The sequence below is a fragment of the Stigmatopora nigra genome, chromosome 8, assembly GCF_051989575.1.
Source record: "Stigmatopora nigra isolate UIUO_SnigA chromosome 8, RoL_Snig_1.1, whole genome shotgun sequence".
NCBI classification, from domain to species: Eukaryota; Metazoa; Chordata; class Actinopteri; order Syngnathiformes; family Syngnathidae; genus Stigmatopora; species Stigmatopora nigra.
The window spans coordinates 303071-319134 of NC_135515.1; the positions used below are offsets into that span (position 1 = coordinate 303071).

General features: G+C 51.4%; 1 protein-coding gene across 2 annotated transcripts; it reads left to right on the plus strand.

Moving 5' to 3' along the window:
- The first annotated feature begins 100 nt into the window (after positions 1–100).
- Positions 101–16012, plus strand: fndc3a (fibronectin type III domain containing 3A). 2 transcript variants are annotated; one of them, XM_077722463.1, is made up of 26 exons: positions 101–329; positions 557–692; positions 2395–2539; positions 5886–5961; positions 8084–8160; positions 8380–8644; positions 8721–8990; positions 9090–9148; positions 9391–9548; positions 9627–9686; positions 9749–9887; positions 9986–10039; positions 10131–10255; positions 10323–10497; positions 10671–10757; positions 10867–11005; positions 11074–11142; positions 11206–11324; positions 11547–11652; positions 11912–12087; positions 12186–12299; positions 12379–12528; positions 12601–13214; positions 13291–13457; positions 13522–13646; positions 13730–16012. In XM_077722463.1, exons 3-26 carry the CDS (start codon positions 2429–2431, stop codon positions 14063–14065), a joined length of 3771 nt encoding a protein of 1256 aa, XP_077578589.1. In that variant the 5' UTR covers positions 101–329; positions 557–692; positions 2395–2428; the 3' UTR covers positions 14066–16012. The 2 variants fall into 2 exon arrangements, with proteins under 2 accessions (XP_077578589.1, XP_077578588.1); XM_077722462.1 differs by lacking the exons at positions 101–329; positions 557–692; positions 2395–2539 and adding an exon at positions 5014–5142.
- Positions 16013–16064: the final 52 nt, after the last annotated feature.

Sequence of the window (16064 nt, forward strand, 5' to 3'; positions counted from 1 at the left end):
GGCTGGGATTCCCGTTGACGTCAAAGGGTTTTTTCCCAGCCCGCTTTTTACAGTCACTCTATTACTAATTCTTGTCACAGGGGACCGATCGACAGGACAACAAAAAGATCCTCCGAGTGAAGCTCATTCGTTCGAGCTTTGGGCTATTGGCGCTATTAAAACCGAGTAAAGGCTTCAATTTACTTTCTATATAAATTGGAGCTTCGCCATGATTTGCTGTAGCGCGCATGCGCACACATTCGGACCGTAAGCGATGGCGAAATTCCTGCTTTTTATGCGAGGAGGACTAGCCCGGGGAACAAAGTTATTTCGATAAAATTGTCCACGAGGTGAGCCTTTTTGCCGTTGAGTTATCTTCCGGCTTCACTCGGAAGCCATTTAAGTCGAATGAACACAAAAGGAGGGGAGAGAAGGAAGCTTGCAAGCGTTAACTATTAGCCGCCTAGCACCAGGAAGCTAACGTTAGCACGTCCCATTTTTCTCGCTTCTTTTTTTCGTTTGTTTTTGTTTTGTCACGGCGAGCTAACACTCGGGGACTTGTTGTTTTATCTTCAAGGTGTTGTGCGGGGTTGCACCGAGGGGGAAGCTGCTTTTCTTTGCACCTTGCTGACGTGGACGGCTGAAGAAAAGGAAAAAAAAGGGTCGAATTTGGAGTTTGGTGCATCTGTGGTCTTCCAGGACCGTCGGACCGAGTGAGTAACGAGCTCTTCGTATTTCTCTCATAGTGTCAAATAATATTACTCCTCGTTTGGAAGTCAAATAACGTTGGATAACACGGATGCCACCTGTCAGTCATAATGATGACACCTGTAGCTAGAATAAACTGAAAATGAACCTACAATAGCTAAAGTCGTTGACTGTAGGAAAGCAAATTGGTGTATGGTCAAACATGGCGATGAAATGACTAGTTTAGACAGTAAAAACCAATCGGCCACCTGATTGACAGCGTTAGACGCCCATTTGAAGTGGGCGGGGAGGACTGGCAGCAAATGTACGGGTGCCACACTTCATATACATTGAAAATCGACGAGTGATAACTCAGAAACTTTCAAATTGAAGAATTTGCCCCTTGTAGACAGAGATATTTTTATTGAAAAAAAATTGACAGGTGCCTTTTTTTGCCTGATAAAGCACGACACAGGGTTATGTGAACCAGTGCTGTGCCATATGTCCATCTACCGAATATTGGCAAAATGATATCAAACTTTCTACTCCATGAATATGTTTCCGATTGCAAATGTCACCATTAATGTCACCAACCGGCCTTGCAAAATCCCTATTTATACATTTGTCTTGCCTTGCCCCTGTGAATAATGCATGACAGACAATTGAAATAACACACCCAAACTGCATTTTTTTCCAAAGAGTAATACATTCTTTATTAATGTTTATATACTTAATATTCATCCTTCTTAAGTCAAACCCACCAGTCACATATAATTGAGCACCAATATGTATGCCACTGTATAGTTTTAGCTCGGAGAACTACTTGATTCCTTTCAAAATTGTGGGAGGGCATACATTGACATTGTTTCATTTTTCACCGAATAATCAAAATGTATTACATTGTAATGAAAGCGGCCTCTATCGTGCTAGCATATATTTTTGGCTAATGTACAGGGGTCGTATTGATTCTTTTTGGGTTTTTTTTGGCCCGTTGTGTAACGCCAGCTCACGGCCAAAGCGTGCGTCCGTCGGCCCGCCCGCTTAGTTCATTGACCGTCTCACTGCAAACGCCACCGTGTTGTTTCAGCTTAGGGATGGGTGGGTGGGTGGGTGTTTTGGGTGTTTCGGCGGCGTGGCGGCCAGGGCAGGAGAGGAGACAAGAGGGGAGGGGCTAAAGCCAACAGATAAGCCAGATCACGGGCAGCTTTAGCAGCGCAGGCGTACTGAGCGCTAATTAGCTTCAAGGACACGTCATCCGGATCTCTCTCTCGCCGCCTGCCGTCCTTTCCCGGAGAGGCCGGCTTATTTGTGACCACAGACCGCGTTTCGTTCGCCCGTGCTGACTTATTTTTGGGCCCCGCCAATCTAGGGAGTCTAGGAGTGTTAGTTAGCCCTCTCTTTCTCTCGAAAATCGCTCTTTCGTCTACCGTTGCAATAATGGAGATGGAAATGAGCCGATTGGAAGTGAAGAAAGGCTTTAAGTCCAAATTATTGTAATGTGCTTTGAGTTATGTCGTGTAATATATTGAAAGGACGGAGCAAAAGGAAAAGCGCCATTGAGTGCTACAGTGAGTTCAATCCAAAAGGTCCGTTTTTTGGTTTGTTGGCGTTGGCCGCCATTGACCATGCGTCACCATGATTGTCCCTTTTTGGTAAACAAGTACTTAGAAGGGGCCATATGGTGACAGCTAGGGCATTGTTTCACAAATTGGACCTGTTTTGTGGTAGGAGAACCTTCAGTGGTGGTGTGAATGAGGGAGACATGGCAGAGCACACGCCGCCCCTGGAGCCCGGACAACTTCTCGGCCCCGAACTCCCCATCCTGGCGTCGCCCACGCCCCCGGCACTGGTCAACGGGGAGGGTCCCCAGCAGGTACGTTCCATTCCACCCGCTTTTGTCATTTCCTGCGTACGAGCGATCAAGTACGCGAGATGAGTCGGTTGTGGGAATTTCTGCTTTCCCCCTCCGTGGACATTTGAACCCTGGACCGACCGGGCACTCGAAACGTTGGTTTTGGCGGGCGTGTTGTTCAGAGTCTGAAAATGAAAACTTGCAGTGCTAATTCTCCTAGCATGTGAATTTGAATGAAGAGTAGGCGTGTGATCTATCTTTCTATCATCCAAGTGGGGTATCGGAAGAGTGCTCTCTAATCAGATAAGAGCTGCTTAATGTGTCATCATCTAAGTGGCCAAAGCTGATAAAAACACGCCAGTGAGTCAGTCGCAACCTCTCGAGATGTCTCAACTGGAATTGGACGTAAAAAGACGCACGCACGCACGCAGCGCTAGGTGTTGTGTCGTCAATGCTTGGAGCTATTTTTATGGCACTTTTATTCCAGTGGGCCATTTTTGAAATTATTTTTTTAATCCATCTGTCACTACGAGTGCAGTTTGTTTGCGTTTGAAGTCTTTCAAAGCTAAATGATTTGAATTTTAATGTAGAAATCGAAAGGCTGTGGTTGTGAGCGCAACAACGCGAGTATTTATAGTATCTATAGAAAATGGTTATTTTTTGAGAGCGACCTGACTCCCTGCGTTTGTTTTTGTGCCGTGTCTTTGAAACGTGGCATCCGCCAGAGCACAGCTGTGGCGGTCCCGCGGCTGGCGCCCCGCCGCTATTTTTTTCCGTGTTTTCTTCCGTCTTGTCCCATTTGACCAGATAAGACCGGCTAATATTAGCCACGGTCCACGTGTGGCCCTCCTGTCATTTTCCACTGTGGAAAAAAAACGGAAAAAAAACATGACAAAAACGTCACCGCCGCCGCGTGAGCTCACGGAATCCGGTTGCCGTGTCGCCGGTGAAAAATAAGGTCGCCCGATGACCCGCGCGCGTGCTCGCCGTTTTACGCCCAGCGAGAAAGGGGAATAAAAGCCGGGCTCTTACCTTCCCGCTTGACGTCATGGGCGCGCCTCCCGTTTGGTTGCGTTTGGGCTGCTGCGTGACTGCTCAAGTGCATTCAAATGGGTTTTTTTTCCCTCTTCTCTCTTTATCCGGCGTGGCGCAATAACAGGTCTGCGTTTGTCTTGACGTACACGCCGCCGCCGTCACCCGGCTGACTTCTGTCAATGTTTCAGTCAGACTTTACAACCCGCTAAAGCGACGGCCTTGGGATGAATGAGTCATTAGAAAAAAAGAACCCATTCACAAGTCACGTGATTTTGAATAGACTAAGCTTATTGGCATACAAAAACTGCTTTTTGAAATTTTAGTGGTGCAATGCTGGTTCCCACCCGTAGTGGGCGCTAGCCCCGTGAAATTTCCCATTCTTTTGAAATCTCACGCTTGGTCTTAAACTGTAATGACGGGGAGTATGGAATGGGGCCGTCAAATCTCCATGAATTTGCCTAGCGCCACATCTTAATTGATTGAAATTTTAAAAATTGGCTCAACCAAAATTGCCTTTTTCCCATAAAAGCTGGTTTTGCCGTCGAGTCTGATTGTTTTTCCACGGGCTGGCCTGTCAATAGTCGCGTAGCAACAAAGCTAAAGATGCGCCAAAGTGGAAAAGTCGGCGTGCGGCCGCGGCCCGTCGGAGAGATTTGCTTGGGCGCGGCCGTGACCATGACAATCATTGGCGGCGGCTGACCTTTTACTTTGACCAGCGGCCGGGGCGCTTTCTTACCGCCTCCCGCGTGGAGAGCGGCCCGTTGGGCGTTCACGCTCCACCGACCGGCGGCGTTGTCGTGAGTCAGAGCCCCGCCCCCTCTCGAGCCTCCGTTGTGGGCTCATTACCTGAGATGATGACTTTTCCGGGATGGCTTTGTTTACAGCGCGCTTCCGTCCATTAACCGCAAAAGGGGGGGGGGGGGCTTCTTTGCGTCTAAAGTGGCAAGAGATGAAGCCGTCGTACGACATCTAGCTAACGGTGCGTTTATGGTTAGGGCACTTGACTGCTTTTTCAACAATTTTATGCTTCCGGCCTCTTTTGGTTAGATGGACACATGAATATTGCTACTGTCGGGCTTGTGCGGGCGACGAGGGTGACGGACGCGTGGCCCCAAGCGCGCGAAAGCCGTATCCTCCTGCGTCCAGCTCAATGTAAAAGTGCCCTCTATTTATTTATTTGACTTGAAATGCATGAAAAAAAAGCAATGCCCGAATGAAAAGCCAGACGAGCGAGCGACAGTCAGTAGAAGCTTTTTAATTTATTCATATGAACGTCAGCGTGGTTATCCTGGGACCACCTGACCGTGATGCGCCCGCTCCCTTTGACTCAATTAGACCTCCCTCAGCCTGCCTCCCGCCCCGCCCCTCCCCTTTTCCCAGCGCCGCTCCCCGCCGCTCCTCGCCACCGCGTGGGCGCGTTTGAAGCGACGAGAGACGGCGGCGGAGCGCGTGAATGGGAAGCGGCGTCGGCGATGGAGGCGGCGGCGGCAGCGGCGATGATGCCCGAACGGCACGACGACCTCGGCCACACTGGCGGCCGCGTGCTCGGGGAATGTCGCTTCTATGACAACGTCTTCCGTAAGAGCGAGGTAAAAAAAAAAAGGCGGCCACTTTGCGACAATGGCCACCCCGGCCGGGACGTTTTAGGACACTTTAAAAAAAGGATTTATGTTGTGCTTGGGAAAAGAAGGGTTGTGTTTTTGTGCTGCTTGAGTAACCGGGGACTCATCCATGCCAGAGTTAGACTTTTTGGATGGGATAACTGCTCATCTTTTGTTGTTGAGTTCTTTTTATTTATAGGTCATGTATGCCTTATTTTTTTCTCTCTTTCACAGTAATGGCAAAAAACTCATTGAGCAAATTTGAGCATCTTGATCCTTTAAAACAAGTGATTCTAACTCGGATATTTTAAAATAATGTGGACAAACCTATTATGAATGTTGCATAGTACAAAACTGAAACTTTGATTTTTTTCTTTTTGAAACACAATACCCTTGTAGCATTGGATTTTGCTGCTACAAATGAACTCCGTGAGCGCCCAATTTCCATTTGGACCAGGGACACTTACCTTTTAATGACTGTTGACGTCCGCCCTTTTGGATGTCGTCAATGTCCGTCGTGTTTGCTCCCAAACAAACACGTCACACAAATGAGTCTTTTAACTACGGCCGTAAAAAGCTCATCGTGGCTGTGGATTTGAACTTTGGTTGACCTTTTTAAGCGACTGATGAGTGCTGTTTGCCATGTGCTATTTTGAGCATGTTTTTGAAAGTCAAACAAAAAGAGCATTTATCTTTTGCTAAATGTCCATTTTTTTTGGTATGTCTTGTAGGTCATCCTGGTGCAAGTCAACCCGGGGGAAGCCTTCACTATTCGACGAGAGGATGGTCAGTTTCAGTGTATCACAGGTCAGTAAGTTTACTCGCTAACGTACTCGTTTATTACCCGTTTTTTTTGTTCTCCACGCAAATGACTCAAGATGAGCGCAAAATCCCGTGTGGTCACGCTAGTTTGGAATAACAAAAGAATGGGTGATGCGAAATGACGTGTCCCACCAAACAAACTACCCTCACCCATTACCCACGCGGCTCATCGTGACGTGGCCTATTAGGACTCGAGCACAGGCTTTTGGACTGAAGAGGTTCCACGTAGCCTGCCGTAGACGGCCGCTCCGTCACCGGGTGCGTTTGTTGGTTGGTTCGCTCGCTCGCTCTCCCGCTCTCCTGCGCTGTGACGCCAGTAGAAAGATGACTCACCGCTTGCGTCGCAGAAAGGCACAAGGAGAGCCAGCGTCGGCCGGGCGGGCGGGCGGGCGGCCGGGCCGAGCCGCCAACCGCCGCTGAAAGTACAGCCGTATTGTTGCCGGCGCCACGGCGTGCAATTGACTGATTTGTGGCTTAATCTCACCCGCTGTGCAAAGTTGGCTGGGATAGGCTCCAGCACCCCCTGCTACGAATGAAAGAAGCTCCATATTTTAGATGTTTGTATGATAGTGTCTTAGCGTTAGCTTCCCATGACAGCTAGCATCTTGTTTTCATACTGGCACTGTTTGGGTTAGTTGGGGTTCATTTTTTGACCGAAGGTTTACAATAGTCCTGGTAAAACTGGCGTAAACTCTGCAGCTTGTTCTCAGTCTGCTCTTATTTGTTTTGGAGATTTTTCTTTGAAGGAGCACAATTAGAAAGGAAGCCTCTTGTGAAGCCGCCATTCTAAAGTGACTTGTTGTCGTACTTGCGGGTCGGTGGGTGGGTTTTCAGGGTCGCCGCCATTTTCCGGGAAAGCACGGCGGCCACGTCTCCCCTTGGCCTTTAGTCACGCACATCTTTCACGTCATTGTACTGGCAAACACGCCATTAGCCGCGTAAGTCTCCTCGTTTGAGTCCCGTGACTCATTCTCCCGGAGTGCCGTCGATCCGCGGGGGGGCCACAAAGGGCAGAAAGGGTGGACCCCAGCCGCCGACAGAGTCTTGTCCGCCGTCGTCTTTGGGTGGGCTGCTAAAGCACCAGCCCGGTTCTCGTTGACGGCGTTGTGCCGCCGTCTGGCGCTCTCTAATGCGCACCAGCATGAAGGTTACCGTTAACGTCATTGGCCCCCGCCAGACTCTGGAAAATGAGCGTCTTGCCTTTTTTTTTTTTTTTTGGATGCAGTTGACTACCAGTGTGTACCTGCCTGCCCGCTGATGGAACTTAAATATTCACATGGCATGAAAACCATTGGATGCATTCTATTTAGGTTGATAGTTCAATTATACTTTACAATGTCATTTTGGAGCAACTTTTCAATGGGGACGATGAGCTAATTGCATGTAGCAACGAGCTGTTGGTGTGTGTCAGCAGGCCATAGTGTTTTTTTCTTCTTCTGTTTAGTTTATCAACCTGAATGGCAGCCAATGAGCTGTGCTAGGTGGGAGGTACTTTTGCATGGGTGACGCACAACGTGCACAGATCCAATAGATATAGGAGCGCATCTCTCCCTCCCTCCCTCCCTCCCTCCTTCCGTTCCTTCCCCCTAAATCAACTGGAACATCGGCTTTGCTGACGCGGCTGTAGAGTGCAAAAATGATTAAAAAAAAACCAGGACACGCTATCAGTCCTCCTCCACTAAAGTGCAGAGCAACACCAAACTGAGAGGAGACGAGTAACCATTTGACCCGCCCAAGTCATCTTTGGCTTGAGGCTCCATTGGGGACCGTCCTTAATGAAATGCCGGCAGCATCATTTCCCTGCGAGATTAGGCTCGCTCCTTCCCCCAGTCCCAACCCTTTGGACTGGGCAAGATGGCGCTCCTTGAATAAATACTCCCTTTTAGTACTACTATATGAAAAGGGTTAGGCCAAAGACGACTGACCGCGAATATCGTAATGCGAGCCATTACAAATCCACAAAGTATAATATAATTTGTCCTGTGATTTATATTCTGGGATGTAGGCTCATTTGAATGAATACTAATGAAATAGATTTTAAAACTAACAGTGTCTTTGTGACTTGTGTTTGTTGATTTTTCTTGATTTTCTTCTGTCTTTTGTCAAGGTCCTGCTCAGGTTCCCATGATGTCTCCAAACGGTTCAGTGCCTCCAATCTACGTGCCTCCTGGATACATTTCCCAGGTAAGCCGGCTCCAGTTAGAAGGTAGAAAACGAGGTTTTGAAAAAAGCTTCGTTGTTAAGAAAACGGGTCCGTTTTTCCAAATCCTCATTTTTTGTTGAGGCCAACTTTTGATCTTTTTCTTCATTTTGGAGTCAGAAAGAACTTTTGGCCGGAAGGCGGGCGGGTCGACGTGACCCACCCGTGTCTTTTTCTCTCTCTCACTCACTCACTCACTTCAGATCATCGAAGAAAACGGCGTGCGGCGCGTGCTGGTGTTGCCTCAGCAACCCGAGTTCCACCCGGGCGGCCACTCTCCCCTGCACCACGCGCCGCCGCCCCCCCACGCCCACCTGCCGGCCTTCATCCCGCACCCGGCCATGATGGCCCCGCCCCCTCCGCCGCCTCCGCCCGCTCACCTCTACACGGGCATGGCGGGCGGCGTGGGCGACATGAGCTCGCAGTACATCTCCCAGTATCACCCGGCTCACATTTACTCAGAGCAGGGTGAGTTGGCGGCGGAAAAAAGGTCTGTGTTCGGGGGTCGGCCGGCCCTTCATCTCTCTTTCTCTTTGGCACTCAGTCTCTGCAGATTCGCACCCCCAGCACGGACGCCCGTCGTTTGTCCACCGGGACGACCGAACCAGCAAAACCTACGAGCGCCTCCAGAAGAAACTCAAGGACCGGCAGACCGGCGGTGGCGGTAGCGGTGGAGGAGGAGGGCCCGCCAAGGACAGCCCCCCGCCGTCGCCGCAAAAGACGCGCGGAAGCCCCGCCGCCGCCGCCCCCCCCGACCTCGTCAACGGTGTGGTCGAGCAGCGGGCCCATCGAGGCAAAAACGGAGAGGCGGCAGGTACGTCGACATCATTTCGAAGTTCCCGTTTTGAGGATTTTTGATCAACCAAAGAGAACACTTGATTTGATCCATTTTTTTGATCCCCTCCCCGTTTAGAATTGGACGCCGCGTCGCGAGCCCTGCAAGCGGCGCTGAGCGCCATCGCCAAACCTTCGGTGAGTTCCATCGCCGCCTCTCCTGCTTTTTGGCGCTCAATTAGCATCTTTTCATTTGGACCATTTTACACCAAAAACGTCTCGTAACGCCGAATAGACGTGTGCACAAAATGTACTGAAAAATTCCCACGGCCCAAAACGATGAGGAAGGGACTGAAAAGGAACCAAGAGAGATGGCATTTCTAGCGGGGCTCCTATTTCTCCAACGTTCAAAGCACCTTTGACGCGCGTGCTCGCCGCAGGTGTCGGACATCCGGGCCCGGGTGGCGGAAGCCAGCTGGAGTGCGCCCGCCACTGAGGAGGACGGCGGTGGCGAAGGCGGTGTCCCCGTGGGGACTTTGAGCTACGAGCTGTCAGTCTCGTTTAGCGGCAAGGACGGCAAATACAAGAGCGTGTACTGGTGAGTGAAGAGCGTGCGTCTCAATTGGGGGGGGGGGGGGTCCCGAGCTCCGTTGACGGACGATTCCTTCGGTTGCAGCGGCGAGGAACTCGGCGCCACTTTGGAGAACCTTCGACCGGCCACAGACTATCACGTCAGGTAAGCTTTGGCGTGGGTCTCTGAGAAATTCCTGGGCTGAGGTTCCCGTCTCCCTCTTAAAGGGTCCAGGCCACACGAGGCCGTTTACAGGGAAGCCCATCGGAGGCCGCCAGCTTCAGCACGCTGAGCTGCGAGCCCGAAGTGCCCAACGTGCCCAAAAAGACCAGCGGGACCAAGAACTCGCTTGTCCTCCAGTGGAAGGTAGCCACTAGACAACCTTATCCGCACCGCAGAGTGACGCAATTTCGGCTTTGGTCAAAATGTGGTGCGACGTAACGTCTGCTCTTGTTGGTCTTCAGGCACCGTGTGACAACGGCTCCAAGGTCCACAGCTACATTCTTCAATGGGATGAGGTAAGGCTGTCATTTCACACACTCTTGCTGGTTCCATTTTAAAAATTAGAAATGCCATTGAAGCCATTGAATTCAAATGGTGACTTTTCAGGGAAAGGGCGCCGGCGTCTTTGAGCAGTGCTACTACGGCCCCCTCAAGCAGTACCGAGTCAGCAAGCTGTCGCCGGCCTCCAGATATTCCTTCCGCCTGGCCGCCAAGAACGACGTGGGCGTCAGGTACTCGGAGACAAAGACGGACGCCAAGTATGGCGGGCCGTCGTCACCCAGGGTCTCCTGTGTCCAGCGACTTCAGCGACCCGGTGGAGCTGTTCACTTCGTGCAGCGTGCCGTCGCCACCTCTGCCCCCGGAGCTGGAAAAGGCCGGCGTGGACCGATTGGCTCTCAAGTGGCAGCGGCCCGCCGCATCGCCCAAGGAGGACGACGTTGGCTACGTCCTGGAAATGGACGAGGAGGGCTCGGTATTTAAAAAATTGATCCATGTTGCGAGAATCACTTGAAATGTCCTTCTTTGATGGCCAGCCCGCTCCGGTTTTGAAGGAAGCGCCAACCGTTTTGATCTAAACGGACGTGACTTTTCCAGCTGGTCGACACGGCGTCTCCCGTCGGACTAACCGGCGTTTGTCCCCCGCAGGGTTACGGCTTCCAGCCCAGCTACAACGGCGAAGAGCTCTCCTTCACCGTCCAGAACCTCCACCGGAGCACCAAGTACAGGTTTCGAGTAAGGGCCACCATTTTCATCTTTGTGGGCCTCCCAGTCAGGGACCTGGCTTCAAATGTGTCTGCTTGTTTTTTTTTTTGACACTTTGACTCCCCGTTTTGGCGTGTAGGTGGCGGCGTACAACTCTGAGGGCAAGAGCAACCCCAGCTCGGTGGTGGAGTTTGTCACCGACCCGGATCGACCCGGCTGCCCGTCCAGGCCCGTCGCTAAGGGAAAAGTCCTGCCCACCAGCTTCAAGTTGGCCTGGGGTAGGCCAAAACTCTCTTTTTATATGTATATCGAAATCTATTTAATAACGACTGTGTTTTTCTTTCAGATCCTCCGAGAGAAAACGGCGGCGCGCAGGTCACCAAGTACGTGTTGGAGTTGTCGGAGGCTTCGAGCGGTAAGTCATCCCAAAGCGGCCACGCCATTGGGAATGCGGCCGGCCTCATTCCGGTGCGCGCAGGTTCGCCGTGGGAGCAGGTCTACTCGGGGGCGGCCCTGGAGCACGTGTGCGACGCCCTCCGGCCCGGCCGCGCTTACCAAGCCAGAGTGTACTGCGTCAGCCAGGGAGGGAACAGCCCGGTGAGTCATTGCCTTTTTTTTTTTTGAAGCCTTTCATTCCAACCTTTTACGTGAGGTGGCGCTGGCTGGCTGGCTGGCCGGCCGCTTACATTTTCAGTCTCTTGTCACAATTACCATTGCTGCTAGCGCCGCAATCCATACGTTGATTGTGCGTGACAAAAGGGGGTTTCCCGTGGGAAGGAGAAAAAAAACAAACAAACTTTGTGGTCTTCTTCACTTTAGCTGTCGGAAAGCCTGCAGGTCCAGACTCCGGCGGTGCCCCCCGGAGCCTGCCAACCCCCGCGAGCGGTGGGCAAAGCCAAAGCCCGGGAAGTGCAACTGCGTTGGGGTGAGTCCTTTTCTCGGCACGCTTTCATTGCTGGCTCGTGGTGCTGTGCCATTATGGAGAGGAGAGTTTAATATTAAGCTAGGCCAAGATATGATCTCAATTTCCAATGAAGCTTTCAATTTGGACTGTTGCAAATTCGGTTGGCCAAAGAATGCAGCCATATTAATGACAGACGTGATTTTCTATTGTTTTGGCAATGTAGAAATATCGTCCTGTATCCCGTGGCATGTGTTTTATTCGTGGTTGTCCAATTTTGCAGGTGCGCCTCAGGTGGACGGCGGCAGCCCGGTGACCTGCTACAGCGTGGAGCTGAGCGTCCCGCGCTCCGACGAGAGCCGCGAGGTCTACCAGGGGCCCGACTTGGACTGTTGCGTGGCCGGCCTGTCGCCCGGCAGGACCTACGGCTTCCGGCTCAAGGCGGGAAACAAGGCCGGGGTGAGACAAAGAGAGAGAGAGAGAGAGAGAGAGAGAGAGACCGCCGACTCATCCTTCATCTTTTATGAACGTCTGTCCCCCCCCCCCCCCCCGTTTAGTTTGGCCCCTTCTCGGAGCGCTGCGACGTCACCACGGGACCCGGGGCCCCCGAGCCGTGTCGGGCGCCTTGCGTCACCTGCAAGTCGCCCACCTGCGCGGTGGTGAGCTGGGAGGTGAGAGCGCCACAAAAATGCCCGTCTCGTCCGTCCCCGCCATTTGAGCCGGTCAGACAGTCACGGAGCGGCGTTTCAGGCGCCGCCGTGCAACGGTGCCCCGGTGACGGACTTTCGTCTGGAGTGGGGCGCCGCCGAGGGATGCCTGCAAGTGTGTTACAGCGGTCCGGCGCTGGCCCACGAGATGAAGGGCCTGCTGCCCGCCACCAACTACTTCTGCAGGGTGCAGGTGGGTCACGCCCACCATACCGGACGGAGACCATTTCATTTCAAATTCCGTCCCCGTCCCCCCCCCCGGCAGGCCGTGAACTCGGCGGGCACGGGTCTCTTCAGCGAGGCCGTCCTGTGCCAGACCCCCTGCTCGGTCCCGGCCGCCGTGGCCAACGTCTGGGCCATGAAAGAGTCGGAGCTGCTCCGCTTCGGGGTTCCTCGCCAAGATGATGATGACGACGAGGAGGAGGACGACGAGGAAGAGGAGGAGGAGGAAGAGGATGAAGAAGGCACCCGGCAGAGGCGGCGTCCGCCCCTCTACTCGCCGTCCACCTGCGCCGGCCTCTGCTGGGACCCACCCTGCGACCACGGCTCGGAGATCACGTCCTACCTGATCGACCTGGGCGAGCGACAGGAGTCGGTCCCGGCGGTCCCGGCGAGCCCGGCCGTCCCGGCGGGCCGCCACGTGCTGTGCCGGCTGCAGCCCGACACCGGCTACAGGATCCGCGTCCAGGCCCTGAACAGCTTGGGGGCGGGGCCTTTCAGTCCCCCGTATAAGCTGAAGACCAAGCCCCTGCCCCCGGCGCCGCCCCGCCTGGAGTGCGCCGCCTTCAGCCACCACACCCTGCGGCTCAAGTGGGGGGAGGGGCCGGCCAGAAGCGACGCCCTCCACTACCGGTTGCAGATGGAGGACAGGAGCGGCAGGTAGGCCGGGACGGGAACATGAAAAAGTCCAATGGCGCCATGATTTTTTTTTTTTTATGTCGTTGCGTTTTGGCAGATTCACGTCCTTGTACGAAGGAACGTGCCAGAGCCACAAAGTGCAGAGGCTCAACGAGTCTACCTCGTACGCCTTCCGCGTCCAGGCCTCCAACGAGGCGGGGGCCGGGCCCTTTTCCGCCGTTTACACTTTTGCCACCCCGCGCTCCCCGCCGGCGCCCCTCAAAGGTAAGCGTCCATTTGCAATGCGCTGTCCATCTTACCCAATGAGGGTATACGTGTGTTTTTTCAGCCCCCAAAGTGGAGCGAACGGACGAAGGCTCTTGCGAGGTGAGCTGGGAGGCGCTGTCGCCCATGAAGGGCGACCCCATCGTCTACACGCTGCAAATGATGACGGGAAACGCCGACTTTAAGCAGGTGGGTTGGCCGGAAGGTGGCTGTCGTAGACGCTGCCCCGAGTGAGTGAGTGAGTGAGTGACGTGGTGTCGTCCCGTTGGCAGGCCTACAAAGGTCCCGGCACGTGTTTCACGGCGGCGCACCTGCACGCCAACAGCGACTACCGCTTCCGCGTGTGCGCCGTGCGCCAGTGCCAGGACGCCACCGAGCTGAGCGGGCCCTTCAGCCCCGCCTTCACGTTGGCCGTCCCCAGGGGGGGCGGCGAGGCCCCGACGGCCAGGAGCGGCGCCAACGCCGCCGTCCCTTCCTGGTCCGCTTCCTGCTCCCCGTCCGGCCGGCGCGGCCTGACGGACGAGCAGTGCGCCTTCTTGCTGCTGATGGCCTTTGCCGTCATCGCCATCCTCATCGCTTTTGTCATCCAGTACTTTGTCATCAAATGAGCAGCGATGGAGATGGCCAGCTGGTTTCCTCCCCAAAAAAAATTCAGGGATATCGGGGGACATTTCTCTTCCAAATTGCTCCGTACCATCATTTCCTCTCCAAAGTTCAAACAAAAACAAGGTCGCCGTTTTTTTTTTTTTAAAGCTAGAATCATGTTTTTTTTTTTTTTTTTTCGGTACCAAAATGCTTTAGCTCTCACAGGATTCCTTTTTTTATTTTTCATCTTAAATAGTTTTTTTTTCTAACTTCAAAATGTCTTGTTTTAGCTCTTTGACGCCGCTGGCAACGCTAGACGTCCAGTCACGCTCACGGTGCGGCGTCCATTCCTTCCATCCTTCAACTGCGATCACGACCGGACGCGGATTGGCTGCCAAGCGTCCCACTTGAGTCGGATTGGACGTCTAGCCCTGTCAATGGCAGAGCAAGAGGTAACCAACACACACACACACATTGGAGGAATACATAGTAAATATGAAGAAGATTTGAAAATTCTGATAGAAATGTGAAATTCCTTTTTTCAATTTCTCTTCCTCCGAAAAATTTTAAATGTTTCTTTTTAATATTCCATATTTTCTTATTCCTTTTTAAAAAATGTGCTATATCCTCTCTTCTCTTTTTATTGAAGATGATTTTTTCCATTTTTTTGGTACTTTTTCAATTCTTTTCATTTTTCTTTCTTTGGGAAATCTCTTGAGATTTTTCATTCATTTCTCTATTCTTAGCTGCTAGAATTATTTTTATGTGCTTATGTATTTCTCCAATGTATATTTGTTCAATGGGAATTGTGAAGCCGAAAGCTCAGCCCAATATGCCCACATTTTTGGGGTCTCCAACTTTATTTATACTTTTTTTTGGGTTACTTTGCACACTGAGGACCACATGAAGGAAGTTTTATTTCATTTTTTTTTTTTTACAAAGTCCCCTCCCAAACTAAAGTCAGGCAATCCATATTCCATCCAGTCAGTTAATGTATCACTTTTTGTTTTTGTTTGATCACGTGAGGAATGTTTAAAAAATGCAACAACAAAAAAAAAGTGAGCGAAAAAAATACCCTATTTTTGTAATAACTGCGAGATGGAAAAAAAATAGTCGTTTTAAAGTGGAAAATAGAAGGCAAACTACCAAGTGGCTCTATTTTTTACTCTGACGACGATGATCATACTGTAGCTGCTCTGGGAAGGAAAAAAAGAAGCTTTTTTTTGTTTAGTTATTTCTTGATATTGCCCTTTGCTATTTTTGTTTTTGCACCTTACTCGTGAAAGAAAGAAGAAAAAAAAATCTCCATCGCCGTCCCGGTCCGCTTTTCTTACGCCATAAATACGTCATCGGCGGCGGCGGCGAAATGAAAAGTGGCCTGATTGGCCGCCGCCGCCGCCGCCGCTATTGACGGAGATGGACGTCCAAGTCATTTTGACAGGAAGAGGACAATGTAGACGGTCAAAACATTCCTTTTAGTATCAAAAAATGACGTCGTACTTGGAAATTTGGTGTAAAATAACTTGCTTCTGTTGGTTTAACCAAATTAAATGAGTTTTAAAGTAACTTGTAGAGGGGGAAAAAAAAGCTATCTGTCAATTGGGCGATTGGAATGAATGAATTGGACGTCTATCCTATACGTCGTTACCTGAGAATAATTGTCATTTCAAGTTGTTTTTCTGACTTTTTTTTCCCTCCGTCAAGAAACGTCGCCGTCGTTTGTACGTGTTTGGTAGGAATCTTTTGCTTTGCAATTTTGGCTTGTCCAGGGTTACATGTCAATTATATACATATATCTATTTTTTTATATTAATTGTACGTGAAAGGTCGAGAGAGAAAAACGTGATCGGTCACCGTTCCATTGGTGTACTTCCTCCTTCAAATGAAAATACCGCAAAGCGAAATCTAAATGAAATTGGACAATTGAAGGAGTGCTGTGCCATAACAAAAAACATGGCCCAACGACGACACTTGCTTGTTCGTGATAAAACGCTTGCCGCAATGTGCACTGGAGCCAGCGGG

Coding starts and splice junctions, on each gene's coding strand:
- fndc3a (XM_077722462.1), top strand. CDS start 5,026: ATGGAGGCGGCGGCGGCAGCGGCGATGATGCCCGAACGGCACGACGAC. Junction 9,549..9,626: donor AAATACAAGAGCGTGTACTG/GTGAGTGAAGAG, acceptor CTTCGGTTGCAG/CGGCGAGGAACTCGGCGCCA. Junction 13,215..13,290: donor ATGGAGGACAGGAGCGGCAG/GTAGGCCGGGAC, acceptor GCGTTTTGGCAG/ATTCACGTCCTTGTACGAAG.